General features: G+C 35.6%; 1 protein-coding gene across 4 annotated transcripts in view; it reads left to right on the top strand.

Moving 5' to 3' along the window:
• The window catches only part of LOC136031380 (aquaporin-7-like), a 104,843-nt gene that overhangs the window by 46,827 nt on the left and 35,985 nt on the right, over positions 1-22,031 (top strand). For 3 of the 4 annotated variants that reach the window (XM_065710895.1, XM_065710897.1, XM_065710896.1), the window contains 2 exons: positions 12,382-12,550; positions 18,746-18,872. In XM_065710895.1, coding sequence (XP_065566967.1) covers positions 12,382-12,550; positions 18,746-18,872 — 296 coding nt within the window. Of the gene's footprint in view, positions 1-2,022; positions 2,181-12,381; positions 12,551-18,745; positions 18,873-22,031 lie in introns of those variants that run through there. The other variant, XM_065710898.1, reaches the window with a different exon arrangement.

Here is a 22,031-nt window from a genome sequence, read left to right as displayed (position 1 = left end):
AGAGAAAATAAGACAAATAAAAATAATTTCGTATATGAATCCTGGCTAATTCCCTCGTGTAAAATTTCCCCTGGAAAATTTACAACCGAAAACTTTCCTCTCCATGGAAAATTCTCTCTATGGGATTCCTCTCGCAGAGCATCTCCCGCTCCCGAAATATGTCTGCATATTTTTCAACAATAAATACTATATTGAAACAACGGGAAAACTTCTTAGCTTACGGCCCTTTTCCCAGGGGCTTTGTGGGTTCTTACCATCCCCAAAAGCATAGTTATCAGACTTTTCAATTATGCTGAACAAAATAGCTATCTCAAAATTTTGGTAAGATGACTTGGGGGGAATGGGCGTGGAAGGTGGACTAGTTGCCCTTTGATCTTTTGGTGACTTAAAATGGCAAGATTAGTTTTAATTTCCGTTTTAATGGGTCCTCTCCCAATTTTCCAGGACTATTGGTTTGATATGATCGCGCCAGGGAAAAAAAACAAGTATCCGTGATCTTTCTTCTGCCAAAAAAAAAATACAAAATTCCACATTTTTGCAGATAGAGGCTTGAAGCCTCTAGTGTAGGGTTCTCTGATACGCTGAATCCGCTGGTGTGATTTTTATTAAGATCCTTTTACATTTTGGTATGTTTTCCGCCTTTTTCGAAAATCCGGCAAATTTTTTCAGGCTCCTAGTTTTTGATGGGCAACATTAAACTTTGTGAATTTTTTATATTTAGAATGAGCATAAAAATCTAATTCTTTTGATGTTTCAATTGTCATCAAACATTGTTTTTTAAAGTTTCGGTTACTATTGGGCCGAGTCACTTCATATTTACACTTCGTTACTACCAAGTGTTTCCACATTATTGCAGATAAAAGCTTGAGACCTTTATGGTAGGGTTCTCTGATACGCCGGATCTGATGGTGTGATTTTCATTAAGATTCCTTGAGTTTTTGTGGGTGTTTCCTCCCTTGTCCGAAGATCAAGTATAATTTTTCAAGCACAAAGCTTTTGATAGGTGTCAACTTAGTGAATTTTATATATTTAGGATCAGCATAAAGCATCAATTCTTTTGATATATCCATTGTTATTAAAACCTATTTTTTTAGACTTTCAGTTACTATTGGGCCGAGATGCTACTTACTTACAGTTCGTTACTACGAACTGTAAACCTTTCAAAATGAAAGTTTGGCTCAACCACGCAATATGAAGAATTAAACAAATTATTAGCTGAATAATTTGCAGCGCACTACCATAAAAAAAATTCCATTAAGGCCGGTTCACAATTAGATTTACGAATACCGATGTATAGTTAGCGCTAATTTGAGTCAAACAGCATTTGTCATCGAATGTTTCAGCCAGTCAGTAAGTTCCATAATAGATCTGATTGGCTGAAATTAGCACTAGCTAAATCTCAAATTAGTCAAACCTCATTGGGATTAAGTCTTTAAAATATTGTGAACAGTAAAACTTTAGAGATAAGTAATGTCTGTTTTAATAAAAAAAAAACAGGCAAAAATTGATAAAGAATAAGTAAATTTAGAATTCAAAAATTTATTTATTGCAGCATGTGTGAATCGTAAGAGGACAGGTATTAATGTCTTTTCTCCAAAGTTAAATGGGTACTACTTGAATTTGTGAATAAAAATCGTTTTCCTAAAAACAGTTTAAGACAGCCCCCTTCCCGGAGAATTTCGACTTCTTTCATCATAAAAGCTGATTCTGATTTGTATAGCAATTAAAGGTGTTTAATTTTATTGTGACTTGCTTGGTAGTCTTCACGAATGTTAAAAGAAAATAGAATATACTACTTCGCTAGAAATTATCTCCTGTTTAAATGAGCTGTCAAAATAAACTGGAATGTACTATTTCCTGGCGAGAACAAATTTGCTCCTTGCATAAAACCCTTCAGATCTTTCTTCCTAAGCACACAGCATTTCTCTGGTGAAAAATACATATTTTAATATATTGTAAATATGTTTACTCAAATCAATAGTCCTATCAATAGATGAATGTAGAATGATAAGATTCTTCTGAATTTATTGAAAGAGATTTTTCGTGTTAATTTTGGCTGGAGACCATTGTGCGCCACTTGTTGGAGAAATATTACGATCTTGTATTTTCATTCTAATAAAACGTGTTCTAACATCTGATGAGTGTGGAAACATTTCTTTGGATTAGCAGCTGAAATTTGAGTAAATATTTGTCTTTTTTATTTTGAAAAATGTTTTGATATACAAAAAATAAAAATGAAGAAAAGTGACTTTTTTATGTATGTACAGACTTCAATTTAGACTCTGACACATATGCATCAATTAATTTTGGTTGGGAGAGAAGTTCGTTAAAATATACAAAATCGACAAAATTTTCGGGAATATTGCAAAACCTATACATTTAGAGGGGGAGGGTCATGGACTGCATTCAAAGTAAGACATTTCACATTCTAGCTGAAAAGGATGGACATGGATGCGTGTTTATTTGCTGTAGTTTTTATTTTTTTTTTCCTCTTTTCCAAGAGGTGGATGGTATCAAACCAGTGTTTAGAAAGCTTCGGGAGAGATCCGACTTGACCAGAAATTGATGTTTTAGTTCCCTTTTAAAAACTAAATTTTAACGGCCAACAGCAAAGTAACAACTCTGTCATTGTTTGGCACAAAGTAACAACTTTAGCCCGAAGGGTTTGAAAATCTGGTCAAGTGTCTGGTCGATATATTGACAAAATCTGTTTCTTGAGCTTCTCAGTTTTGGAAGCCATAATGCTGCACGGTGGCCCATTCTTCCTAAAAATTAATACGGTCAATGTCTCTACTAAATAAATGGTTATTATAGATTATTCTTTTAACCTAATTTGACTTAGTTGATTCACTTTAGGTTTTTTTTATTCATGTATAGTTGACTGAGTTGACAAATTTGACTGAGTTGATTCAAATAAGTTTTTTTTTTTAAATTCAAGCACAATACTACATAGTTGCACAACAGCTGTTAGGGAAAACATCAGGAGATTTTTACGGTGTTTGGGGGAGGGAGAGTGCCTGGAGCGTAAAATGTATTTTATTTCAAATTTGTTTAACTTTCTGTGAGAGGCCCTTCGAATAAACATGAAGGAAAGTCACTCATAGCCTCCTGTCATTTGGACAAACATATTTAGACTAAATATGCAATACGGATTCTGTGGGGTGACGACTCCTATCTTATTAGGAAAATATTTTTTGTGTAACAAAAAATATTTCACTCATGTGCTTATTTTCAGGGGGAGAAAAAAACTGTACTGAGAGAAACTTCAAAGGTTTTCTGGATTGCACTTTTTCAGGACCGATTGTTTTCAAAAAATTATTTTAAAAAATAACTTGAACGCAGAGAGTGGGGCTTGATGTTCGTGTCAGCCGTCCTATAATATTTAAGAGCGTCATGGATTTAATATTAAATCAAATATAATTAAATAAATAGAAATGTTTTCAGATGATAATAAAGTAAAAGGTGTCAGCCCCCCATATTTAAAAGAGCCCTGGCTATGATTTTAATGCAAACTTAAATTAAGTTTGAAAAAGTCGTTGCAAATGAACGTAAATAGTGGTGTTAATACTTAAAACAAACAAGGATTGTCTCATGCTGTTTAAGATTGAGTTTCATTCTTTGCATCAATGCTTAAAAGGCAGATGCTGTAATAAAAGCACATAGTAGAAAAAATGTTTTTTTTTTGTTTCTTTAATCCCCTTCACATATAGTTTCATTATCACTCTTTACTTCCGTTTGAAAAGAAATTATTTTTTGCTTATTTAGTTGCTGTTAGATAAGACTATATACTTGAGACTAAAATTTATTTTTGGCTTAAATGTTCCGCTTTTTACCTTTTTAATCCGTCTCTCTTACTTCATTTTCTTAGAAATAGTGAAAAAGAAACGTAATAGGTGATACTGCCGTGATTAACGTGAAATCCACACGTCATTTTATTTATTTTATTTTCTTATGGTTTTACGTTTCAAAATAATGAAAATGAAGAAGTGAATTACTTTATTCATCGATGTACTCGATTTCACTTGGAAACAAATGAAAATTAGTAACCAAATAACAAGCAGTTTTTTTTTTAATTCTCAATAATCAAAAGATCCGGTTCATTGAGAAATGCTTTGCAGGTTCATTGGTCAATCGGTCATCCAACCGAATTGAAAAAGGCTTTTATTCCTTGAAAATGAACTAAAATTTCTGAATAAGCATACATAGCATTGAGACGCGATAGATGGTTTCATAAAAATATTGCTACTACTACGTAATTCATTGCAGCTCCAAACCACAAGTCCTCTAAGACAGGATGATCATGTTCCCCCTTCTTCCCGCTCTGTTCAGGGCTCAAATCTTTACTCCCTTCTATGAAGTTCTTGCTTGCTTTAAATCTTTTCTTATGACTTCCCCACCAACCCCATTCAAGGGCGTTCTTCGGGACGTTCTGATTTTGTTTGGAAACAGCGGGAAAGCACGGTTTTGACTTTTGTGATTTACACTGCCATTCAGGACGGTTTCAAAAATGTTTTTGGTTTTTTTACATCCTTCTCCATGAACGTATTCAAAGTTATACCTTTCAATTACATTGGACAAAATGGCTGTCTCAAAATTTTGACTAGATGTTTTTTCAGAATTAATGGGAGTGGGGGGGATTGTTGCCCTCCAATCATTTTGACTAATAAAAATGTGCCATAGCCCTTTCAATTTCCAATCGAATGAGCCTTTTTTGAAGTTTCTACGACAACAAATAAGAATCTCAAAATTTCTATCAGATGCATCACGGAAAAATACGAGGTTGGGATGGGGGGGGGTTTATCCACCCTCTGATCACTCTGAATCTTAAAGAGGGACCTAGAACTTCTGATTACCAATCCAACGAGCCCCCTCCAAAGTTTATACGATCACCCTTTCTATATATACCTTATATACCCCAGGGCTTACAACTGAGTTATTCTGAGGGCTGTGGGGGAATTGGCCTCCTCAAAGACATAATTTCCAGATCTCTCAATTACGTTGAAAAAATGGATATCTCAATTTTTTTTCCAAAAAATGGAATGAGTTGGTAGAAATGATTGGCGTGGGAGGAGGGTTAGTTGCCCTTCAATCTCTTTCTATTATTGGAAGGGGCACTGGTCCTTTCAAGCGAATGATCGGTTTTGAAATTTCTACAACAGCAAAAGGCCGTCTAAAAATTAAAGTCACATGCTTTTCGGGAAAATGCGAGGTGTGGGGGGTTATCCACTCTCCGATCACTCTGAATCTTGAAAAGAACACTAGAACTCCTGATTACTAATCCAATGTGCCCTCTCCAAAGGTTATACAATAACAATATCTATATATACATTATATGCACGCAGGTATAACTCGCAAACCTTGCCCTGAGGACTGTGGGGGGTTGGCATCCTCAAAGACATAATTTCCAGACCTTTCAATTACGTTGAACGAGATTGCTATCTCGAAATATTGACTGGATGTGTTCGGTGAAATGGTGGATGTGGGAGGGTGTTAGTTACCCTTCAATCGCTTTCAACTATTAAAAAGGGCACTGGGTCTTTCAATGAGCCGCCTCCAGAATTATACAATCACATTTTTTATGTAAACCTTAAATGCCTCCAGGGTATAACTTACAACCCTTTCCCTGAGGGCTGTGGGAGAGTGTCATCCTCAAAGACATAATTTCCAGATCTCTTAACTACGTTGAACAAAATGGTTATCTCAAAATTTTTATTGAATGTGTTTTGGGAAATGGTGGATGCGGGAGGGGGATTTTTTGCCCTCCAATGACTTTTGACTATTAAAAAGGGCACTAATCGTTTCAATTTCTAATCGAATGAGCCATTTTCAAAGTTTCTACGACTACTCCTTCGATACGAAGTGCCCTGGTCTAAAAAAAAACATTTTGCCCATATCGCTGTTTACTTAGGCAGAGCTATTGCGCTGCCTATGATGAAAGAATGCTTAGGATAATTTCCAGGCTGAGTCGTCCGCAATCAATTTTACTGGGAGGGGATTCTCAGCGAGGATTGAATTTTTTGGAAGGATTTTGACAGGGGAGGGGTGCACTTTAAGTTGGATGAAATTTCCACGGAGGAGTTTACCGTGGGGGGGCGGGGGTATAGTTCATAGAGGGGAACAAGATATACCGGTATTATTTGAAAAACAAGCAGAAATTATTCCATGTTTGAAGGGTTGCCCCCTCTTGGACACCTTGCTGTTTACTCCAAAATTTGTCGTTTTGTCCATATTTTTTAGGATGGGGGCCGTTTAATTAGAATAGGAAGCTTTTTTTAAGCGCTAACAGCCTTAGCGCAAAGATCAAAGTATTGAGGAGAAGGCGATCCTTCATATACGGAGTAACTGTCGAAAATGACATGCATTTTTTTTTCATTTACGGTGAGCCAAATTCAGACGTGCACTAGTTGAAAAACGTTCAGGAATTAAATAAAAGACAATCTTTTTTAACTGGAAATAAAGAGCTACATTAAAGCTTGAAATGATCAGAAATTATTCCGTATATGAAAGGGGCTGTCCTCTTCTCAACGCAGCGCTCTTTACGCTAAAGGTTTAATTGTTTTAAAAAGTAAAGTTGTGAAAAAAAGAGTCAAACTTTAGCGTAAAGAGTGATGAGTTGAGGAGGAGCCTCTTTCATATACGTAATAATTTCTGTTCATTGTAACTTTTAATGTTGCTCCTTACTTTCAGTTAAAAAACTTCTGTTTTATTTACTCAGTAAAAGATGGCGACAATTTAGTTTTATGAATTTAATATTTGGTGACTTTTAGTTTTGTTAATTTTCAAATATTCATGTTTTTGCAAGTTTTACCTTTTTCATTTGGAAAAAAATCACATTTTTCGGATGGTATTAGTGGGAGTAATGCAGAAGTTTCTATTCCTTACAATTATATATTTGATTGCAAAGATTATATTGACTTTCGATAACAACGATCACACGAAACTGAAGGACAACAAATATAAATTTATAACACAGATCAAAATGACATCTTGGTATCCCCGCTCTTTACGCTAAAGTTTGACTATTTCTCTCGATTCTTCTTTTTAAAACAGTAAAAAACTTTAGCGTAAAGAGCGGGGCGTTGATGAGGAAGCAGCCTCTTTCATATACGAAGTAATTTCTGTTCGTTTTAAGTTTTAATGTCGCTCCTTACTTTCAGTTAAAAAAACTTGTTTTTTTTTATTTAATTCCTGAACGTTTTTGAATCAATGCATGTTTTCATTTTGGCTCTCCGCAGAGGAATAATCAAAACGAAATTTGTATATATTTTTTTTTTTTTGGCTAAATGGCTTTCTCATAATTTTGATTGAATGATTTTGAGAAAAAATGAGCGGGGGAGGAAGCCTAGTTGCCCTCCGATTTTTTGGTTAATTAAAAAGGCAACTAGAACTTTTAATTTTTTACGAATCTTTTTATTAGTAAAAGATTTACGTAACTTATAAATTAGCTTACGTAAAGAACTTTTGTATTCTCATGTTTTTATTACATATATGAGGGGGTTCTCCCCCTCGTCAGTACCTCAGGCTCTTTACACTAAGGCTTAAATTTTGTCCCAATTCATTGAGAATGACCCCTGAATCACAAAAGCCGTAGAATAAATAGTTGAAATTGCTAAAAATACTTTAGCGTAAGGAGCGAGGTATTAGAAGGAGGTGAGCCCCTCATATGGGTAATAATTTCTGTTTGTTTTAAGTTTCAATGCTGTTCCTTACTTCCAGCTGAAAAAAACTTTTTCATATTTATTTTTTAATTGTTTTTTTTAAATAATGCTAGTAAATCCTCCTCTCCCTTCATGGAAATTTTCTTCTCCCATGACAAATTCTCGATGGAAAGTTCCCCCAGCGTATCTCCCTCTTCTCAACCCCTCCCCCCAACCAAAAAAATCCTCCTGAAAACGCCTGTACACTTCCCAATAACCATTACTATATGTAAAGCTCTGGTCAAAGTTTGTAACTTGTTGCCCCTCCCACGGGGACTATGGGGGAGTAAGTCGTTCCCAAAGACATAGTTATAAGGTTTCTCGACTACGCTGAATAAAATGGCTATCTCAGAATTTTGATCCGTTGACTTTGGGAAAATAATTAACGTGGGATGGGGCCTAGGTGCCCTCCAATTTTTTTGGTCACTTAAAAAGGGCACTAGAACTTTTCATTTCCGTTAGGATGAGCCCTCTTGCAACATTCTAGGACAACTGGGTCGATACGATCACCCCTGGGGAAAAAACAACAAAAAAACAAATAAACACGCATCCGTGATCTGCCTTCTGGCAAAAAATGCAAAATTCCACATTTTTGTAGATAGGAGCTTGAAACTCCTACAGTAGGGTTCTCTGACACGCTGAATCTGATGGTGTGATTTTCGTTAAGATTCTATGACTTTTAGGGGTGTTTTCCCCTATTTTCTAAAATAACGCAAATTTTCTCAGGCTCTTAACTTTTGATGGGTAAGACTAAACTTGATGAAACTTATATATTTAAAATCAGCATTAAAATGCAATTCTTTTGATGTAGCTATTGGTATCAAAATTCCATTTTCTAGAGTTTTGGTTACTATTGAGCCGGGTCGCTCCTTACTACAGTTCGTTACCACGAACTGTTTGATACATCCTTGAAGGCAACAAAACCCCCCATAGCATAAAAAATAACTGGAGGCTATCTAGTAAAAGTGTCAAATTAAAGGGACGTCATTCAGGAACGTACTTAGTGATGTCAATTCACGAAAGTGTAGAGGAGAGATAGGAGGGTATTTTCTAAAAGTAGGGGGCAATTTTTTTAATTTTTTCAATGAAAATACCCAAAAAAGTATTTTTCATAGAAAATACCCAAACTAGCTACTTTTCAAAATATAGGGGCATTAACTCCTGCCCAAGATTGATACCCCTGTATACATTTCAATTTCTGCAGTTTTTTTTGAAACCCTTGAATATTAAATGAAGTAGATTGACAAGTATTCAAAACGAGATACGTACAAAATCAGCACAAAGATATTATAGTGTGTCATATCCTTATTTTTATGCTACTTTCTTTCTACTACACAACCCTCAAACTGCATATATGCTTTATGTTCTACTTTAGCCGAAATCGATCATAAGCTCAATTCACAATCGCGACATGGTTATCCCATAAATCCGGATCGAAAAGAACTGATCCAGTTTGCTATTTATATTTTGCTGGTTGATACGGTTAACTGCATAAAGTGATTTACCCTAGTTTTGTCATATCGCTTTCATTACTGCATAAATCACATTTGACATGTGACCTTGGTTAATTTGGAGGTATGTTAAACCCTTCCATTATCTCACGTTTTCCCTTTCTTCTTGTGCGTATTGAAAATATCTCCAGAATATCTTCAGATGTTGATCTGATCAAGCATCATTACTCATACCTGACATTTCAAGATCATGTTGGGTATTTTTGTTTACTTCGCATTGCTGGTATATACAGGTTTTGACTTTGGAGAAATCCATGACCAAACGGTTGGTGTTATAAGATAGGGGCTAGGGGGGTACACTAAGTCTCACTATTGATTTCTTGGAAGGGCTATACCCATACCAAGAGGCATAGCCCTTTGGGAGAGGCTTTTAAGTCTGTCCAGGTATGTACTGGGGAAGGGGTGTTCGAGCCCTATACTCAGCTGAACTGTACAGAACTTTTTTTTAGTTTCCTACAGTTTCGCACCAATATGCCTTTTCTAAGTTTCTTTGAAGTTATCCAACCTCCCCCAAATGTAAAACCAAAACCAAAAAAAATTTATGCACACCTACCTGTGCCAGCCCTATAAATCTTGGGTTTTGTGATTTTTCAATATTTTCCTAAGCTATTCATCTGTTTTTAGGTCTTTGGCAGATTTGTCTCCCTTAAATAGATCAATGTTGGGATAAAGCACCCTCTAAACTGCTAGACTAAAGCAGACACTATTGACAAATAAATTTCGTGAATCAAAGTCGTAAGTCACGTGTAAAATTCAAGCTTTTTAGTTGTGCATATTCTAATACAAGAATTGTTTTTTATAATTTTCAATATAATTACCAAGACTGTATCCATGTGAGAGTTAGGGGGTTCAACCCCCCCCCTAAAAAAATCGTCCGATTTATAAAAACTTTACAAAAATGCATATAAACAAATTTTAATTTTCTTGGTGTACGTCAAGGGCATACATTTCAAAATTGGAATTTGATTGACCATTATGGAGAAGCTTTTTCCGACTCAACAAAATGATATCTCACTGAATGTCAATACCCTTATGGTTTATTTTGCAACAGTTCCAGTGAACCTACGTGATAAGAAAAAACTGACGACCAAACACAAATTGAGTAAAGAAAATATGGTGCACCAATGACAAATCTAAAATTCTGATTACACGTTTCGATAAAAATTAAAAATTTTCCTCATAATACCATAGATGATTTTGCATTCATATACCCAGGTCTTCTTATTACTTCAGCAGTTGCAGTTCTTTCAATTTCTTACCTCTGTTGTGAGTACATTATATGTTATTTGTTGCTGTTTAAGTTTAAAAAAAAATGTCAAAATATGTTTCTAACTTGATAGGCCCGGGTGACACAGCAAATAAATATCCATCGAGCTTGCGTGCTTACAGCATAAGTACAGAAAAATAGGTTTGACAGATATAAGGATGTTCTAGTGACAGCAATGATGTTTTAATAACAATGAAAAAACATCCTCATAATTTTTTTTTGTTTTTACATACAAATACTCGGTTCACAGATTTAGCAGCTTAAAATTCAATAAAACACAAAAAAATATCTTTGATACCTTATGAAATTGATTAATTTTTTCGGTTCAATTTTTTTTTTTCCAAATTAAGATCTTTCTTCAAATCGCTCCCAAAAAAATCAGCAAAACTATTAGCCAGAATAAAAACAATTAGGAATTGCTTTTTTCTTATTTGTTTTCTAACTGTTTTGCTGATTTGCTTCTTTTGCTAATTTTGTTTGCTAGTTTGTGTTTGCTAACCCCAAAAACAATTAACTGCCAGGCAAGTACATAATAAGAGAAGGGTAGCTATCGGCCGAGGATCCCTGAAATCTCAATTTGTTATTGTTCCCTCCAATAGTTCCCGTTATTTTTCAAACTGCTCATCTGTTTTGCGGCTTTATGATCAAATGCTCGTGTGATTATATTTTAACCGTTCATGCTCATATTGATGCTCAGATGCTATTGAAAAAAACAGTCAATTAATTCTATCTCTTGTCTTTATAGAGCTACAAGCCGCTAATCAGGACAAAAAACAACAACAAAAAAACAAAATAAATAGTTGTAGTGTTGCAACGCAACCCAAAGGTGCCTCCATCTGAGCACAGAAACTTAATTTCCATCTATCGTTGTGGACCAAGGATTCCATTTTGGATAGAGCCCAACTTTTGAGCAGAGGTGCGTTAGCAGAGAAGCTAAAGTACCTCTGCAAACCCTTTCAAAAATGCGTCGATTCGGGTGCAACCCCCACAGTCTTCTTCGGGTATACCTTTGCTACTTACGCCCTATACTTGAATACGCCTGTCCCGTCTGGGGCCCGTCAGTATTAAGAGCTGCCTATCTAGAGTCAGCCCAAAAATGGGCAACCAGGATCATCCTGAGTAATAGAGACATTTTCTATCATGATGCCCTAGCAACCCTTGAGCTCCAAAGTTTGGAACTCCGTTTGGGTGATCTTATCCTGGGGTTTGGGAAAATGCTGCTGTCTAGCCCTGCTCACCGTGAAATTTTAACCTCGGAAGCCCCGACAGTCAGCCGTATGAGACAGATGCTAAAACTTGTGCCTGTGCGTGCTCGGACAAACCGCTACCAGAACTCTTTCGTCCCTTTTTTTACGTCATTATATAAAAGGGCATGATAGCATGTTTTGTGTTTCAACGTCAAATTAGCCATTTGAGCTGCGATTGTTGTTTTAACCCCCCCCCCCTCTCTCTCTCTCTCTCTCTTTCTCTCTTTCTTTTTTAAGAAGTCGATACTTTACTACACTTGCTCTAATTTTTGTGGAGTATTTTATGAAAGCAAACAAGTTGTTAGGTTCCTCATAATACTGCTCCTCTCTAAAAAAAAAAAAAATACGGATACGACCCTGCCTACAACCGATGGATAATTTTTAAGTGGTTTTATCAGTTGCGTTACATGGCAGCCATTGGCCGAACAACGCTAAACCCATGTCATGTTGCTTACTAATTTTCGTTAATTTGAAACATCCCTGATCTTGTCTTTATTTCAACTGCAATCGTTCTTTTAATTCACTTCTTAAAAGCATTTTATGCGTGGATTTGTTTTTTGAATAATATATATATATTCTTAGTTTAATTTTATTGATTTAATTTTGTTTTATTTTAATTTTTTATAATTAATTTTCATTATACTAAGGTATCTTTCTAGCTCGACAGACCCCGACGGCACAGCAAATAAGTATCCATCAAGCTTGAGTGCTTACAGCACAAACACAGATATATTCCAAATGGACAGAGGAATTAAGAACAAATTGAAAGTATCTAGTCCTATCTTCAGAGAGTTCGTTGCAGAGTGTCTTGGTACTTTTATCCTAGTGGTAAGTGGGAAGCTAATCGAATTATCATTCAGAAAAAAAGTTTTCTTAGCTCTCTTTTGGCCCGTTTGGGCCCCATTTTTGAGAACAAATTCCTCTTTTACATTGATGTTCCCTTGGCCAGTGGACTTAAAAAAAAGTTTCAAAAATAATTTAGGGCAAAAAGGCTTTGGTTATTTTACGGGCCCTAATTTTGGGAAGCCTGTGCCCACAAACTAATTTTTTTGTGGGTCATTAGCTTCCCCTTGGCCTAGTCACTTACAGCTCTGAGTTTTAAATTGGCCATAGACCAACAGTTTTCTAATCCATTTTCCGGTCCTCTAACATTCTCCCCCTCCTAACAATATCTGCGATCCCTTTGGCTCCGGGAATGATTCCGGAAAGTTTCAAGCTAACCGGACGGCCAATCAAACTTGCTTGCCATTTTTTAACTATAAAACTTATCCTTAAAAATAAGCAACTTGCATAGCTTAGCTGCTTGAAACATATAGGCTCGAAAGGCATACTTTCTAATCTATTTCGGTATATATATATATATATATATATATATATATATATATATATATATATATATATATATATATATATATATATATATATATATATATATATATATATATATATATATATATATATATATATATATATATATATATATATATATATATATATATATATATATATAATATATATATATTTACGCTAAAGTTTGACTCTTTGCCACAATTCTGCGTTTTAAAACAATTAAAAGCTTTAGCGTAAAGAGCGAGGGATTGCGGAGGGGACAATCCATTTCATATACGGAGTAATTTCTGTTCGTTTTAAGTTTTAATGTCGCTCCTTACTTTCAGTTAAAAAAACTAGTTTTTTTAATGTAATTTATTAATTAAAGAGGGTATCTAGACATTGTTAGTTCAATTGAACCCTCTTCTAATATTTTACGACGACTGGTTCGGTGCGATCGCCATGGGAAGCAGAGCATACACATCAGCGGTACTCATGCAAAAATGGGATTTTCCTTATTTTTCAGGGTGAAGGATTATCAGCCTCTTGGTAAGAGTTTTTGCAAATGGGGATTTCAATATTGCACGTTCCAACTTGACACAGTTTTCTTAGAGGTATCAGGCTCTTTTTAGAAATTTTCAGGAATGTTCTTCTCGTAAGTGCAACTTACTATTAAGTTGAATCTGATTGAAAATCCCTGTTTTCGTAATAGTGCTATGAGGGAGATAAGTGTCAATAAACAGTTTTGTTAAAAACCTATTTTTATGCTTCTATGGTTCGGGGTTCAGTCTTTGCTAGGTTGCATATATCGATGCAACGATGATAGCAAATTAGGTGCTAGTAGAGCTTTTTGTTTTAGTTACATCCTGTCTGACTGCAGAGGCGGCTTTAGGGGGGATGGGGCAGAGGAGGCGCTTGCCCCGGGTGCGGAAATTTTAGGGGCGCAAAATTTCAAATAAATAATTTACCGGTTTAAGAGCTTCTATATGAAGGTGCTAATGTCGATGATCAAACTGGGACAATTCTTGCGACGCTCGACACTCAATCCTTGCGACAGTCGGGATCAAACATCAGCTTATAATTTACCGGTTACAATCATTTTGAGATTTTTGGAATTTAACTTGTATTAGAATAAAGTAGAGGGCACAGTTGGCAGTAAGTATAAGCAAATTGAATCCCAAAGATTTTATTTTTCCCGTATCTTTATCACCATTCCTAAAAAGTAAAAGCGAGCAGACAGAATTTAATCAATTTTAGTGCTTTTTGTGATATTTTGTATTCAAGCTTTTCAGCTCATAGTAAGGAGCAACATTAAAACTTAAAACGAACAGAAATTATTACGTATGTTGAGGAGGGGTTTCCCCTCCTCAACACCTCACTGACCACGCTAAAGTTTTTAGGCACTTTTAAAAAAGCTACTTATTTCAGGAGTTGTTTTTAAAGAATTTAGACAAACTTTTAACTTCAACATAAAGAGCAAGGCGTTGAGGAGGGAGAAACCCCCCTCATATACGTAATGATTTCTGTTCGTTTTAAGTTCTAATGTTGCTCTTTGCTTTGAGCTGAAAAACTTGTTTTTTTTATTTAATTTCAGATTCTTTTTTAAATAGCGCCAGAAAATCCCCATGGGAATATTCTCTGGATAATTCAATCCTGGTGAAAATTTACCCCGGACGATTACCACTAATATGTCCACGCGTAAAATAGAGTCGGTAAAAAGAAAGCAAGACGTATAAAGAAATTTCGTATGAGAATTCTGGCGAATTCCAGTAATATAAAATTTTCACTAAAAAGTTAACCCCCTGGGAACCTCCACCTGCTTGGTAAATTCACCCCTTGCAAAATTCCCCTAGCAGAAAATTCGTCCTCTCCCCAGCTGAAAAATTCATGCATACTTCCCAATAGCAAATACTATACGTAAACTATAGGCAAATTATATAACTTAAGGGAAATAAGACATTTCCCCAGGGGCTGTGAGGGGGATCATGTTACTTCCAAAGACATAGTTATTGGTTCTTTCAACTATGCTGAACAAAATAGCTATCTCAAAATTCTGATCGGATAGTTTTGGGAAAAAGTGGCGTGGGAGGGGGCCTAGTTGCCCTCCAATTTTCTTACCAATTAAAAAGGACACTAGAACTTTCAATTTCCGTTAGAATGAGCCCTCTCTTGAGGTTCTAGGCCTGGTGGGTCGAAATGATTACCCCTGGAAAAAACAAATAAACACGTAGGCCTATCCGTGATCTGTCTTGTGGCAAAAATGCAAAATTCAACATTTTTGCAAATAAGAGCTTGAAACCTCCATAGTAGGATTCTCTGATACGCTGAATCTGATGATGTGATTTTCATTCGGGTTATGAATTTTAGGGGGTGTTTACTCCTTTTTTGAAACTCAGGCAAATTTTCTCAGGTTTGTAACCTTTTATGGGTAAGATTAAATAAAAAAAACTAGTTTTTTAACTGAAAGTAAGGAGCGACATTAAAACTTAAAACGAACAGAAATTACTCCGTATATGAAAGAGGCTGTTTGCTCCTCAACGCCCCGCTCTTTCCGCTAAGGTTTGACACTTTCTCTCAACTCTACTTTTTAAAACAGTAAAACAGTGTAGCGTAAAGAGCAGAACCAAAAAAATCTTCCTGAAAGTGTCTGTACACTTCCCAATAACCGTTACTGTGTATAAACACTGGTCAAGATTTGTAACTTGCAGCCTCTCCCACGGGGACTGTGGGGGAGTAAGTCGTCCCCAAAGACATAGTTTTTTGGTTTTTTGACTATGTTGAACAAAATCGCTATCTCAGAATTTTGATCCAGGGACTTCGAGAAAACAATGAGCGTTTTCTAGGTGCCCTCCAATTTTTTGGTCACTTAAAAAGGGCACTAGAACTTTTAATTTCCATTAGAATGAGCCCTCTCGCGACATTCTAGGACCAATGGGTCGATATGATCATCCCTGGATAAAAAAAAACAAAAACAAAAACAAACAAATAAACACGCATCCGTGATCTGTTTTGTGACAAAAAAAAAAAAGAAAAACAAAATTCCACATTTTTGTAGATAGAAGCTTGAAACTTCTAAATTAGGGTTCTTTGATACGCTCTCATGGTGTCTGATGGAATCTGATGGTGTGATTGTTAAGATTCTATGAATGTACATAGGTAAAAGCCTAGAAAGAAGAAAAAGTTTATTCAGTTAATTACTAATGATTATAAGGAATTACAATTATTTTCTCGCTACACAAGGTATATTTTCGCTATGCTTTATGTTTCTGTGTGCTTTGTAATTTGTTGTGTAGGTGATTCCCCTTCTTTTTTTTATTTTGGGCTTTTGGGCTAAGGAAAAATTCTTTTCTGAATCGTCCGCCAAATGTTTTTCGGGGGGGTGTTTTCATAGAGGATGGCACTGTCCGGGGGAATTTCCTGGGGTGGGAGGATTTTACTCGGAGGGAGCTTTTCACGGATGAATTTTTCTGACTCCTGAAAGACAGTTTAATTAGAATCAGAAGCTTTTTCAAAAGTACTAATATGCTTTAGAGCGAAGAGCGAGGTATCGAGGATGGGGCGGCCTCCTCATATGCGGAATAATTATTATAATGCGTAATTTAGATACTATAGAGAGTATGTGAAATGGAATACGCCTGGTTGTTACTGAATTATTTGACAAAGTAATTAAAAAGACGTTTTTGGTATCTATTATGTCATGCAAAATTATACAAGATGATCAATGAATTCTAAAGCAAAAGGCATGGAAATAATATCTCTGGTAATAATGAATGAAAATGAAGCGTAATAAAATATGGTTAGAAGACATGCGACAACTGGCATAACAACGGTTGACGCAAATGATGAAAATGAAAATGAAAATGATGCAAAAAGAAGTCTTCGGTTAGAAGACAAGTGACAGCAAGAAGCGCAACACATCGCAAACAGCAAAATTTGCCCTGAGATGACATGTGGCAACAAGCATCACAACGAATCACAAACGAAAATGATACACAACAAAATCTGCGGTTAGAAAACGCGTGGCAATGGCGATCATCAATAGAATAGAATAATACGCATCAATAGAATAATACGGAACACGTTGATAAGGGCACCACGACGCCGTCTGCAATTAAATGACGGAATACCAAGCCTTTGTAGTCGCTCTTCGTCGGGAAGATGCTGAAGGTAAGGAATCATCCTTGACGTCCTCCTTTGTACCTTCTACGCGATGGACTTGGACAAGAACTACCTGAGTGATAGATCATATGAAAATAAGAGCAATATAAAGAAAATGGAGGAAACATTAAAATACGGACTAAAGAAGTGTGAAATGGACGTCATTGAAGAAATTGCCGACGATTTGGAAGATGTAGCTAGACGGTATAATAGTAAAATATTGTATTGTCATGTTAATAAATTGGGAGGGAGTAGTCAATCTGAACGTTTCCCAGTTAAACATAATGACAGGGCGACAATTAATGATAAGAAAAGAGTTACAGGGAGATGGGCGGAACATTTTGAGAATGTTCTGCTGAACTGGGATAGAGTTATAGGAAGAGTTATAGTGAAGAGTGAAAAAGTTTGTGACACCTTGGATTTGAAGAAAAATTTGTTTTGTGAGGAGGAATTAGCGACTGTATTAAAAGGATTAAAAAAGTAACAAGGACCCAGGTGCTGATAGTGCGATAAATGATTTTCTTAAATAGGGCGGTTATGAGGTTAGAAATAAGTTACTGAAGATTATAAATATGGATTTTGAATCGGGGGATGTATCTAGCGATTTTAAAAAACTCTAATTAGACCACTGTATAAGACCGGTGATAAGAATGCTTGTGGTAATTATAGAGGCAGTAGCCTGGTTCCTGTAGATTGTAAATTACTTATTATAATGGTACTTTTTAGAATTAAAGATGGTGTCGACATAGTATGATCATGCTGCGGTTAAGGTGTGAAATGGGGTTACTAGCTGGTTTTGTATTAAATCGGGAGTGAAACAGGGTTATGTTCTATCCCCATTTATATGTATCATTTTGATGGACTTTGTCTTAAGGAGCACACCAAAGGCAGTGAGAGAACACAGAATCAAGTGGGGAAGCAAAACTTTCCTGGACTTGGATTTTACTAATTGTTTAAGCATCCTAAATGAAAAGTGTGTGCAAAATGAATAAACTTTTAGAGATTTGGCGAGTTCAGGGTGCTAGAGTATGTTTGAAAATTAATATTAAAAAGAATAAGTCTCTATGAATAGGAATAATTGAAAAGCTGACGTTGGGTAAAAAAAGATCGATCAAGTGGACACTGTCACTTACCTAGGTAATATTATTAGTAAAGACAGTGGGCACAGTGAAAATCTTAAAAGTAGAATAGCCAAGGCTTAGGGTGTTTTTTCACAGTTGAAAAGGGTCCGCAAAGTAGTCAAAATTACAATGTAATAGAAAACCGCCTTATTTTTAGCGCCATTAAAAAAGGTTAGGGAAAAGTAAAGAAAGTAAGTAAAAGTAAAATTATATATATATATATATATATATATATATATATATATATATATATATATATATATATATATATATATAGTAACCTTACAGTCTGCTTTGTCTTCCAAAAAAGTGTGATATATGCTCTTTTGTTTTGTGCATGAAAAACTGATCTAGAAATTCTAGTGTGAATTCATACCAAGTTTTTAAAAGGCTTATAATTTTCATTTTCTTCTAGGCGTTTGGAGATGCATGTGTTGCTCAGTCGGTCCTGTCGAAAGGGGAAAAGGGAGATTTCTTCTCGATAAACTGGGGCTGGGGTTTAGGTGGCATGCTTGCTGTACTTATCTGTGGTGGAGTATCAGGTGAATTATAATATTTATTTACGCTTCCTTTTGTACTTTACAAATGGTAATTTAATTTCTACGATTAAACCTAAGATAGGGCTAAAAAAAAGTAATTATTTTACTAGTGATCTATATTGTAGTAATGCTTAAACTTCCATATTTGACGAAATTGGTCAATAAATCTGTACTATAAGAAACTATTAAGGGCTTATATAAACTAAAATAAACATTCCAAATTTTGCCCAAGTTTCAAATTAAAGGGTTGTTGCCCCGTTTCATAGTTTTTGCTTATTCAATAGGCATATATTTCACGTTAATAAAAACAATTGTACAAAACTAGGTTTCCTGAAAAATGTCACATCCTTGCAGCTAAATTTTCATTGTAATGAAATGAGCACATTTTATATGTAGACATGCAGACATATGTAGACATATTGCATGTAGATATATTGTGAACTGTGAACAGCAGAAATAATTTGTCATTGAAATTGAACAAAATTGTTAACTTGTTGTTTTAAATAATTTTGATAGAAATATTAAAGCAAAATGTGTTTTATTGCACATATTATTTGGGATGCAGATGAGATAGGCCCATGTTTTCTTGAAAGAAATGTGTATCTAATAACTAAACCTACGTTGCCTGAGCAACGTGAAGTGTTGCGGCAACCTTTGTCCGGCTTCGCCGAATAAAGTGTTGCGAGAGCAGCACTTTGGTTTTGTTTCTTTGCTAGCGGTTAAACGCTGAAGTTGTCAGCCTATCGAAGCTTTTAAAACGTTATGTTTAAAGAAGAACGCGATTAGTAATCACATGATCAAAGGCTATTCCATTTGTGTTGAAAAAACAACAATAACAAAAGAATATCGAAAGAAGGGATTAAATTGAGTTTGCAGCCAGTTGAAATTTATCCTGTTCAATCGTAGACATCGTGACGGATCAACACTTGGAACAATATCTTATATAATCTAGATGGTATTATAAAGCTATCCGTAACTTTTCAGGATCAAAATACCATAGATGACACTATTAATTACTACGAAACTGCGTCGTTGTTTTACGTTATCGTTTGTACCCGTTGCGTAAACACTTAATTCTAGGTTACAGTGAATATGGGTAGGCTACACCAACTAGCAAAAGTTACAAACCCCTCTTGACCAAAGATGATTGTAGCCTAACAGACGATTATTACTTACAAGTCCCCTACATGTCTTACCACTGGAACCAACTCGGTCTTATCATTAAGTACACTGGAAACAAATAATAGGTACACCAAATAACAAAATTTGCAAGCCCCTCACTGCCAAAAATGGTTATGAGCTAACAGCCGATCTCTCCTTACAAGTCCCCTACATTTCTCACAATTGGTATCGGCTTATTTTTGGTTTCAGTGTGTACCCTACTACTGAAGTTGTCAACCCCTTGAAACTTTCAAACTAGTATATCTCATGAAAGAATTTTTGTATAAAAAAAAATGGATGACATATACTTGATCAGCTCATCAAGATCTATCGATTGCCGTCGAAATTTTTTTTATCTGTCTTAGTTCAAAAGTTGATTCTTTTGCCGTAGGTCAACTTTCTAACGTCCCCACTTAGAAAGGAACAAAGGATAAGCTTCAATTTCTTTAGCAATGACAGAACTTTTAAAGATTAAGAGGTACATCTGATAATATTTCTCTACCTCAATCTCAAGTCCGAAAAAAACAAATGATAAACCCAGCCAAAATCACGGCAGCACTTTCGGACCCATGGGAAAATGCCGCTTTTTTGCTTCTGTAAATTTTTTTATTTATCACTCAAAGAAGATATATTGGCTGTGGGACCGGGTAACTGCCGCATATAGATTTTAGTCCATCTTCAATTTGAAAGTGGTGCCTGCCTGTTTGCCTGCTAGAACGGAACTTTCCACTCGAAAGCAGAAACATGGTTTGATGAAACGATAGCTTGGCTGCACAACTTCAGATACTCCTCTCTGACATAGGCTACATAACTCCACTTCACTTCGCACACCATAGGCTCTGGCTCGCGGACAAGCAAAAACCATCCTTTTTGGCCCCAGGCAAGAGTTCTGCGGAGCTTTCCAAAATGTAATGCCATATTCATCAATCCGGCCTGAGGTCCACACTTTCCGTAAAAACCGCACAGGTTAGACCCTTACCAGTTTCAAGGAATAAGCCGACATCGGCGGCATAGGAAAAAAAAAAAAAAAACGGGACAAAGCTAAAGTGTTGCTCTCGCAACACAAATAAGTGACAAAAATGATGCACCGTCACTAATAGCTTACTTAAAAGACATTTTAAATGCCTTAACAATTGTTATGGAAGGGCTAGTATAGATTTATTTTGAATACCTCGAATCTACGGATCATATTGCATGTGTTTTATTGTGCCCATTTATATTGCATAGTGACAATTTTTATATTCATCTGGAGACTCTTGTGTGGAATCCAGACGCAGTTCATTCTTTAACAAACACCATGATCTACAGTTAGAATCTCTGAAGCAAAGAGTTCCACTTTTAAGCAAGTATTCATATTTTCTAGATGGTCAATCCTCTGGAATAAAAATGCAATGCAATGCTGTTCCCTTCTCAACGCCCTGCTCTTTACGCTTTGACTCTTTCTCTCAATTCTACTTTATTAAACAGTAAAAAAACTTTAGCGTAAAGAGCGGGGCGTTGAGAAGGGAACAGCCCCTTTCATACACGGAGTAATTTCTGTTTGTTTTAAGTTTTAATGTCACTCCTTACTTTCAGTTAAAAAACTATTTTTTTTTTAATTTCTGAACGTTTTCGAATTAATGCATGTTTGATTTCGGCTCTCCGCACATAAATTATTAAAATGGAATTTGCATATTAATTCTTTTTTTTTGCTAAATGGCTTTCTCTTAGTTTTGATCAGACGATTTTGAGAAATAAGGGGTGGGGAAGGAGGCCCAGTTGCCCTACAATTCTTCGGTCACTTAAAAAGGCAACTAGAACTTTTAATTTTTAATGAGCGTTTTTATTAGTAAAATATATACGTAGCTTAAGAATTAATTTACGTAACGAACTTTTATATTCTTATATTTTTATTATGTATATGAGGGGGTTTGTCCCCTCGTTAATACCTCACTCTTTACACTAAAGCTTAAATTTTGTCCTAACTCTTTAAGAATGACCCCTGAATCAGAAAGGCCGTAA

This window comes from Artemia franciscana, chromosome 9, assembly GCF_032884065.1.
Source record: "Artemia franciscana chromosome 9, ASM3288406v1, whole genome shotgun sequence".
In the NCBI taxonomy this organism is placed as follows: Eukaryota; Metazoa; Arthropoda; class Branchiopoda; order Anostraca; family Artemiidae; genus Artemia; species Artemia franciscana.
This window is presented reverse-complemented; position numbering and strand designations above follow the sequence as displayed.